At 36.5% G+C, this 9,598-nt stretch overlaps 3 protein-coding genes and 1 non-coding gene across 4 annotated transcripts in view; 2 read left to right on the plus strand and 2 right to left on the minus strand.

Moving 5' to 3' along the window:
- Positions 909-3,974, minus strand: LOC105173952. The gene is made up of 8 exons (XM_011095886.2): positions 3,848-3,974; positions 3,522-3,728; positions 3,258-3,363; positions 3,005-3,075; positions 2,884-2,910; positions 2,676-2,788; positions 1,670-1,769; positions 909-1,254 (listed from the first exon to the last, which is right to left on the minus strand). The coding sequence occupies exons 1-8, from the start codon at positions 3,963-3,965 to the stop codon at positions 1,160-1,162; spliced, it is 837 nt and encodes a 278-aa protein (XP_011094188.1). The 5' UTR covers positions 3,966-3,974; the 3' UTR covers positions 909-1,159.
- Positions 4,060-4,132, plus strand: TRNAR-CCU. Its single transcript has one exon. It is a non-coding gene; the product is annotated as a tRNA-Arg (tRNA).
- On the minus strand, positions 4,501-7,083 carry LOC105173953. Its single transcript, XM_011095887.2, has 2 exons — positions 6,811-7,083; positions 4,501-5,442 (listed from the first exon to the last, which is right to left on the minus strand). Exons 1-2 carry the CDS (start codon positions 7,033-7,035, stop codon positions 4,645-4,647), a joined length of 1,023 nt encoding a protein of 340 aa, XP_011094189.1. The 5' UTR covers positions 7,036-7,083; the 3' UTR covers positions 4,501-4,644.
- LOC105173954 (putative phosphatidylglycerol/phosphatidylinositol transfer protein DDB_G0282179) overlaps positions 7,720-9,598 on the plus strand; it is a 2,357-nt gene continuing 478 nt past the window's right edge. Inside the window, exons 1-3 of the mRNA XM_011095889.2 lie at positions 7,720-7,977; positions 8,839-8,940; positions 9,324-9,484. Coding sequence (XP_011094191.1) covers positions 7,884-7,977; positions 8,839-8,940; positions 9,324-9,484 — 357 coding nt within the window. The 5' untranslated portion in view covers positions 7,720-7,883. The remainder of the gene's footprint in view (positions 7,978-8,838; positions 8,941-9,323; positions 9,485-9,598) is intronic.

Raw genomic sequence — 9,598 nt, forward strand, 5'->3', positions numbered from 1 at the left:
GCAATGAAGGTGGTCCCAAATCGGGCTTCAGGTTGGAGAGCACTTCAGAACAACACGATGCAGCAGTCCCTAGTCACAGAGTGGAGGTATAAGAATTCCAGTTGAACTATAGGCTACTATCTTTTTGCCGAAAAGAAAAAGAGAAGAGGAAACATAGACGAAAATATTTAATAAACTGCGCGAAAATTTAAGTTTTTATTGAACTAATTGAAAGTGAAAAATATTTGTAAAGCAAGTGAGAAGCAATCACACGTTAAATTGTGAAATGCATGGAGAGAAAGATACTTTTCAAACAAGCTTGATGATTAAATATTCTTTTGTTTAATATTTATTCTACTTTTTTGTCAATATATTTTCGTGAAAAGATCATAAATTTGTTTGGTTTAGTATATTTTATATGTATATTTTGACAATTCATTTATATTATTAAAATAATGAACATTGCCATAAAAAAAAAATTATACAATTAGTTCAATAATGCTCTCACTAGATAATACTATTGTTTCTCCATACGCAATGAATAAACATGCATGATTGTCAAAGAATACGTTTATATTAATTAATTATTGCAATTTAATATCTATTTTTCCATTATATGATAATAATATCAAATAATATAGTAATTAAAATATAAAAAAATCTCAAATATTAAATATGTGAACATAAATTATCTTAGTGTTGAATTATCTTAGTGTTGAATTATCCAAATTACTTGAAAACTCTCATTAATTTTAGATGTGTAATTTTATAAATAAATTAAAAAGAATAAATTTGTATCAAGGTTATCGGAATGAAAATAACAAATTCCAAAATAAAGTATAAATTAAAACGTCAAATTAGCTATAAGCACACTCAAAATACTTGTTTTTGCTTAAACAACTCAAAAGCTTCTCTTTTTTTGGAGTGAGAAGTTGTAAAGTACTTCTCCTTAAGAAAGTTTTAAGGGCTTTGACAACCGAAATGGAAAATATTCATTTAGAAAAAGCCACAACTATCCCTGCGATGATCGAGATGGAGGGATCAGAAAGAACAAGTCAAACAAAGCGAAAATCCAGCAGCTTGAAGATTTTAGTTACCCGGTATCTGTTACTATGAACAAAACAGGAAAACCCAACTTATGAGAATAGCGGGTGCCATTATAGATATGATGCCCACAAGTTTACAGAACTCTGTAGGAAATCACACCTTCATTCGTCTCTATGCTAAGCTGATTCATTTTAATGAGTAGCAGTAGATAAGATCTTGCTTTATGACCTGCACGAGATAAAGCAGAATAAAGCAAATCAATATTTGAACAAGACGGTCGACTAAATCAAATAAATCATCTCTTATCACGTCTATGCTGAAAGACCAAATTGGGCTTCCTCCTTCAGTTCCAAAGATAATAATGAATGTGAATAAGATCGAAGCAGAACTATTTGCAACAGGGGCTAAGGCATCGAGAAAAATGAGAGTATCTTTGTTGTGAGATGTTTAGAAAAAACAACAATGTCCATATGCCAAGCATTTTGGACTGTTGAAACCAGCAAAACAGATCAGATACAGAACTGGAAATGCACAGGTGACTGAGGTGAGGGGGTAGGCATGCTGTGAAAAATGAACGAATTTCATGTTCTTGGTTTGGGAAATGAGGAAAAGTCAAACTATAAAATAGTCTTACAGTACATACCCAATCCTAGCAATTCAATATCATCCTGTTGGAAGCTGTACGGTTTTGTCTTCTTTGTTCCTATGTGTGAGTTCATCTTTTCAACTGCAATTAAGAGATCCTGCAAACCAATTTTCAGAGTTTTTTATCAAGAAGAAACTAGCAGTAATGGTACTCAGATTCTTTCTTAAAAATTATCATCATTAGGTTTCCAGATTTGCAAAAGGATATAGAGGAATGATGATTAGTTGGTGATGTGCAATGATGCTACTGCACCTGGAATGTATTTATCCAATCCGTTAATACATATTTTACTTGTTTATAAGGTTTTCTCATAATGTTGTACATAACTCTGTTGCTGTGCCAAGTGGTACGCTTGAGAGGCTCAAGTGCCACTGAATGACAAAAACCTGATGAATATGATATCACACAGTTACCAAAAAGCATTTTTAGTTACAGAATCACAAATATTTCTGCATGGTTACTTGGTCCCTTCAAAATAAGCAACTTGGTTGTGTAGCAATAGCTAATCCAAAGAAGCATACACGGAAGTTTAATGGTTGAGAAACAAGGTTTCCGTTTCCTTCATGTAACATACGATGAAAAAGAGACTTTCAAATTTCTCATACATCTAAACCATCTCAGTCCAAATTCTCTGCTTGTCCTTGAGCAAACAGACGAAACACAAAGTCGAAGACTCAGAGTTCAAGCACAGTTAGGCTTACATATTATCAAACCAAGACTTGTGAAAACTCTCCTAAATAATCTCAAAGTTGAGTCAAAGACGATTGACTAGAAATTTGGATTTTGCCTGCAACATGTCAATGCTACATGTGTACAATTCATGTTGGTGACATGTGGTTGTCCAACTCTAGATATTATACATAAAGTATTACATGTACAACCTCAAGATTTTAGATAGTAAACTTCAAAATGATAACATAAGAAGTACCTTCAGTTAAGCAACTATTTTTGGCATGCCACCAATGAAAACATCTGAGCAACAAATGAGACAAGAATATCGTACCTCCCATGACACCAAACCCTTCATGTGTTTTGGGAGACTTTCATAATCATCTCTTGAGACATTCAAGAGATGCCTAGAATCCTCATACCTGTCCAAATCATCTGGTGTTTCCGCTAGATTCATCATGAAAAAATGTATGGATCAGTCTTATGCTTAATACTTCTCTAGGACTATAAGAATAATCTTTAAAAGCTAGAACTTTTCGCACCTTCTACGTGAAAACCCTTATTGTCAGCTTCACCACATGCACCACAAACAGGAAGAAATAATCAGCACTTTCCAACATATCGATAGGTGATCATGCAATTGCTAGAATAGAGTCAACTCACCTTCAGATGCAATGGTTGCAAGACAAACATCAGATATCCCAAAATTCTTTAAGCTCAATGAATCATCAAGTCTACTATGTTAAGGAAAGCAAACAAAATTTGAAACCACCGCCTATCCACTTCATGAGACATCAGCATGTGCGATTGTTAGACACAGAAAGCAAGTAAGAACCAACAGAAGTAGCACCCGACACAGATCTGACAACTGAAATTATGTGCTAGTAAATCTCTCTAAAGAAAATCAAAAGGATACAAGGGATCCTCTTCTGCAACATCACTCTTCAGTTCTAAACTGTCGCTTCCCAATGAAACATTATCCAGTGCAAAGTCGTTGACAACATCATCTTCCTCAAAATCAACTAACAAAACCAATTAAAAAAGTAAAACCCTATCAATTAACTAACACCAGAGAACCATAAGGAGAGTACACTAAACTCATAAAATCGTGTGTTCTGCGGTAAGACAAACAAAAGAATGGAAAAAGAAACAAAATTGAAATAAAGTGAGGCGAACAAACGTGGCGGGATATAGTTGGAAGAGGAACGGAGGCGATCCTGGAGAGCACAAATATCATTCTGATTCTTCTTCAAGACCTCATTGCAGTGTCCCAACAGCTCCTCAAACGACACCGTGGTGAAAGACATGGCTTCCAGCATGTTCAAGTCGTCCCCGGCGGCAGATACTCTCCGATTAACGCTCTGAACAAAAGTAGTTGATGCAGAATCTAGGAATGGAAATCAAGGGAAAACGCAAAAAGGATTCCAAGAAAATAAGACTGATAAGAGAGACTGCATATCCTCATTAATCACTCAAAACAGGTGCGGAAATTGCGAAGGACCATACCTAGGGGAATGGGACGGCGGTCGACGGATTCTTTGAGGGCGGTGCAGCTGGTTTGAAGGTGGTTGCAGAATTTCGCCACCGTTCTGCAGAATTTTCCGATCGATTCCTCCATTGCCATTTTCCCGCTCCCCCCTCCAGATGACCGCTTCTTTTATGTTTAAATATTTTGTAACAAACAATATTAAAAAACAATATTGATTAGCAAACATACGGCGCCTGTAGCTCAGTGGATAGAGCGTCTGTTTCCTAAGCAGAAAGTCGTAGGTTCGACCCCTACCTGGCGCGTTTAGTACCTTTTCGGAAATAATTTTATTTTCCTTTTTCTCTTTCTTACCCATGTCCGATCCGCATCTGTAAGAGAAATCTTACCAATTACTTGCGACACCGTTCTATACATTGATGTGAAAAGGGGTACTTCCGACGAACCTATTTGTACCTTCAACTGATACAGTAGCAAGCAAGAATCAGCTTATAATAAGCCACACGAATGAAAAGTGACATACATAATATGGATTCACTGGAAGGGCCAAAATTGTCCAGACACAACATATTCATGAGGATAATCTGGATACATCACCATGGTTAACAGCGTGCCTAACGTTTACATACTCAAAATCTGACCGAGCATGATCCCACTTTCCCGGTACCCCCCCCCCCCCCCCTGCCCCCCCCCCCCCTCTGTAATTAGGAAAGAAATAAAAGAAAGTATCGGCAAATATGACACCAAATATGAGCATTGCCTTGATTAAAACTATACACTGAAAATATGTGCTGGCGAAACATGAAGTTGCAATGATTCAATGGTGCTGGAAACAATGGGGTTCACAGAGACAGTCGATGGCATGCATCAGCTTTCTCCGGGGGCCGACAGCATCTGTGCCCATATCCTTAAGCTTTTTCATAGTAAGATTTGCCAGCTGAAACTTGGTGATGCTTCTCCTCTGGAAAACCTTGACAAATCGTGTAAGCCCAAGAGAGACGAGCCAATTCTCCATTCCTCCCGCCTTCTTTAGTTTTTTCTCAAGATGCGAAGCTCTCATTCTTGGATCTAGAAACGCGCTACTATCAGCATGTATCATCATTCGCTTACGACCTCTTGGTGTGCTACATTTACCAATTCCCATGTTGTCTCTGAAACTACGACGTGGAGAATTGTCTGAAGCAATCCTATATGACAAACTTGATGGCTTTTGGAGTGTTAAATTCGGTTCAGAAGGATGCACTGTTACAGGATGATGAATAGCTTGTTCTTGAGGCAATGAAATGGATTTCTCTGTTTCATGAACTGATTGCTTTGAGGCAGATGCTCGAGATGGATATTGTAACTCGGAGTTGGTCTTTTTGGGAGACTGGGAATTGGTATTTCTTGGCTTTTCTTGTACCTGGCTTTCTCGTACATTAGGTGTCGTCGTGTGCACCTTATTAGGCAATGGTGGGATTAAAATAGTGATTCTCTGCTTCTTGACCACCATCCAATCTTCGTCATCAGGTGGATCAGTCTCAGTGGAACGTTGATTTTGCCGCTTCTTGCCTGGTGCAGAACGGATGTGTCTCTGTTTCAGCTTCACCATTAGTTGTATGCCTGAATGATTGAGCTGTATCAAGAAACAAATTCCACTAACAAGAAATCCGAACTTCTAACCTTGGAAGAGTCAACTGATATACAAGGGGATGTAAGATAATAAAAGAGTGCATGTAGTTGATGCAAACTGACTTTTATGAGTTTTTATCATCATATCATACCTAATACTAAAACACTAAAAGGCAAATTATATGAAAATAACACAGCTGATTAAGCAGAGACACCAGTTAACATTAGAAGATGTTAAAGAAGCATCTTCCTAATCAGACATGTAACTGAAGAATAAATTCAGGACACGTAGCTTAAACCAATTGTTGTCTAACTAAACTTTGCACAAGAGCTCCAGTTTCTCTTGATTCATCCAAGAAATGAAGAAAGAAAGAAAGAAAATAATTGCATAACGATGAAGGATAAAGAAACGGTCAAAAACACTTGGACCATTGTAAAATGCACACAGATTCACATTCCAGTTTCATTTGTAGCCACACCTAAATCTCACAGTAGTAACATGTAAACCATTCTGTCAAGAACTGAGTGTGAAAGCATGAGATAGAAGACACAAGTTTATATACCTCAATATAAGAACGAACAAGATTCAGAGACTAATATTTCTCCCCCCAAACAGCCACATCAAAGAGAATGATTCAACTTCCCATTCCTCCACTTAAAATGATTGATTCCATATAAAACATCAACAAATTTCAAACAAGGTAATGCCTTCAAACTCCTGTAGTCAAACGCTCTTTCTCCAGCCAGTTACATTCTACACTACAACTATGTTACCAGGAATAATCCTCTTTAGCAATAACCACCAAACATATATTGGAATTACCCAACAAATATGTTGAAGACAAAGTCCAAACACAATTCGCCGCCCTGTTTCAGATATCAAGCCAGCATCCCAACTTAACCAGTTCTATATTCACTATGAAAAATCTAACAATAACCAAAAGTTAGAAAAAATTTACAAGATCACCTTTACTATCTTTTTTCTTGGTTGGTTCAAAACTTCAAATACTATAATCTGACTGTCGCCTAAATTACAGTCATTTTACAAACACAAAGACATCAAACTTCAAACCCTTTGGCCGAAACAATGAAAACGAGCCTCAATAGCCCCAACAGCAAGCCCAGTACCAACTCATAGTCCAGAATTTTTGCAAAGGGATCTTGATTATACCCAACTATTATCCCATGGATGAAGATTTTCTCAGTCAAGGAAAACTATACCATCATCAAAATCCTCACAAATTTCAGCAAAAGTTGATCAAATTGGGATTGATCTAAACTCATCAGCAATCAAGACAACTCTATTTCCCATTGACATTCCGAAATTTCAAGAACTTCAAGACATTGTGCGTTAAAGTAAAAAGCAGAGAACCTGGTGAAGCAGCGCCCAGCAGAGATTATTCTTTGAAGTGAAGATAACTGGATAGTCGCAGAGTTTCCAAGAACTTCGCCGCTTCAATCTCTCGACTGTCCTCTCCTGTACTGTACAATTGAGTACTTTATTCAATCCGTATCTTCTACTGCTTGAACACATATGTAGTTTGTATGTATGTGAAGAGCGTTTACTGCCTACATACTGTTTGAAGATTTTACTCATTGCAGTCTTCACCAAAGTTCAAACTCAAAACTATTTTTTTTCTCTTTTTTGTTTCTTTTTTGGGTTTGACAAATGCAATTCAATTATGAACTATCATATATAATAATATTTCCTAAAACATGGTATTAACTTACAGTAAAATTTTATATGGATCAAATTAAGCTCAAATCTATTTTTTCACTATAAATATAATATCATCTGGCCCTTTTTAAATAATAACTTTTGAATTATATTTTGACAAATGTTAGAACTCTTAACGAGGTTTTATGTCGGAGCATCATAATAAAAAAATCGTGAATTCAACTTATACGAATATATGTATATAAGTCTATTTTTTTAATAGTTTTTATTTTTTTATTTGGATTAAATATTCATTGATTTGGAATATTAATGTATTAAAATAATTTTTTTAATCTGAATATATTAAAATGATATAATAATTAAAGCTAGAATTTATAATTTATAGTTCCATTATAATTAGATTTCTTCAACATTAATTATTTTAAATATAAGTTTATCACAATTAATTATAGAACGTTGGACGATTGGGGCAATTGGGCAAGCAGAGATATATATGACTTGGGCAAATTGGGCTTTCCTTCTTGGATCGGGTTGATCAGGCCCGATGAAAACGGGTCATATGGCGATCTGGTCAGGTCGGTGAGACCCGAGGCGTTTTCTTCAATAAAAGAATCTTCTCGCGTTCTCCATTATTTCGAGTACATCAATTATCGGCAGTCGGTGAGACCTGAGAGGAGTTGTTCGTTGTTCTTCATAGCTCAAGGAGAAAATTTTCATCAAAGAATTTCGATCTCTGTCTGAGCGTTCATATATTTGAGTGGATAACAATGGTGCAGATGAAGCTTCTCGGTGGTCTCGTACTCGCTCTGTGTCTGTTTGTACCTTTGACCTCTGCCAAGTCCACCGATGTTCACTACTGCAGTATGCTATCCTTTTTTTTTTCCTTTCCAGGATTAGTATATTTGTTTTTCTCTGTAATTTAGTTACCAAATGCTGTTTTCCTTTTGTTTTATTAACATCTTTCAGTTTCGGCTGTTGTTTTAGGTTAGGGTTGTGGATTTCTTGTGAGTTAGAGCAGCTGATGTGGATTGTCGCTTATTGTAGTTCATAGTGTTTTTTTTTTTTGGTTTTAAATTTGGAAAGGAAAATGCTGAGTGGAATGTTTATGCTTTGCTTGTCTGTTGATCCAATGATTTCATATCTCCGTGTGTTAAAGTTAATTTTCTTGAGTTGGGAGTATACAATTGATATTGTGGTATCAATTCAAAACTATGTTGGTACTGTGCCGTAGCAAACAAAGTAACTTATCGTGCTAGAAATTGAGACCAAATAAACCTTGCTGGGTCTTGTATTGTATGGATTCTTTGATCATGTTGAACACAGTAAGAAAAAAAACAAAGTTAGACACTTGAGAACGTCTCCTTAATGATTTAAAGTGGATAGATGTACAATTCCATTTATATATGATCAAGATTGTGAATATCAAATCCTACTTGTCACATGAGCTGGAGCTGATTATGGTGCCTAAGATACACATCCGTATTTAATATTTATATTCAGTAATATGCACGTTCTTGATGCATTATATTCCACTTTCTCTAAAAGCTGGCTGTTTATGGGCATTGTTCTCTCGAGTTGGTGCCTACCCCATGTTTGTTAAATAGGAAGTCCAAGTTTTTGAAATAGACATGGATAGCTCTTCTCTCTGAAAGCAAATGCTTGTCTTGTGCATCTTAGGTTTTGTGGTATGATTTTGTTTACTTTTTGTTTAATGAATTGCAGATAAGAAGGCTAACTATGTTGTGAAGGTCAATGGACTCGAGATAGACCCATATCCAATTTCCAGAGGCAAAAATACCACCTTCCAGATTGCTGCAGCTACAAGTAATTGCTTTGACATATGCCTTTAATGTTCAGGATGCATTTTACTCTTTGGTTCAAATTATTACCTCCTCCTGGAACTATAACCTTTTGGAGATATGTTTTAGCAGTTGTATAATCGCTTCTGCATTGATCAACAACTCCTCAAATAGTTTGTCTAATTTCCCCTTCCATAGCCTATCCCTGTTGTTTAGTTTATCCCTTCAATAGTGTCCTCAGTGGGTTTCATGGAATCTCACCATCCTCTGAAAGTGAGAACCTTGAGCATGCTTTTGCATTTATATTTGCTAAACTTGTTAGAAGTCTCATGCTCTTAACTGATCCCAATAAAGCTTCTCTCATGTTGTTTAGTTCCTATGAGGCTTAACTTGGGTTTTTCAATGCAGATGAAGCAATAAATGGTGGGAAACTGGTAATTGATGTTTCATACTTTGGATTTCACATCCACAGCGAGGACCACAATCTTTGTGCAGAGACGTCATGCCCTGTTTCTGTTGGTGATTTCGTGGTCTCTCACTCCCAAGAATTACCTGGAATCACACCGCCTGTGAGTTATCTGGCTTCTGTATCACGTTGTGTGTCGTATCTGATCTTTTGTCCAGCATTAGTGAATTGCTAAACAGAAAAGTGCAGGACATATGCTGAATCTGTCTGTTGCAGG

The sequence above is a fragment of the Sesamum indicum genome, linkage group LG11 (assembly GCF_000512975.1).
Source record: "Sesamum indicum cultivar Zhongzhi No. 13 linkage group LG11, S_indicum_v1.0, whole genome shotgun sequence".
NCBI classification, from domain to species: Eukaryota; Viridiplantae; Streptophyta; class Magnoliopsida; order Lamiales; family Pedaliaceae; genus Sesamum; species Sesamum indicum.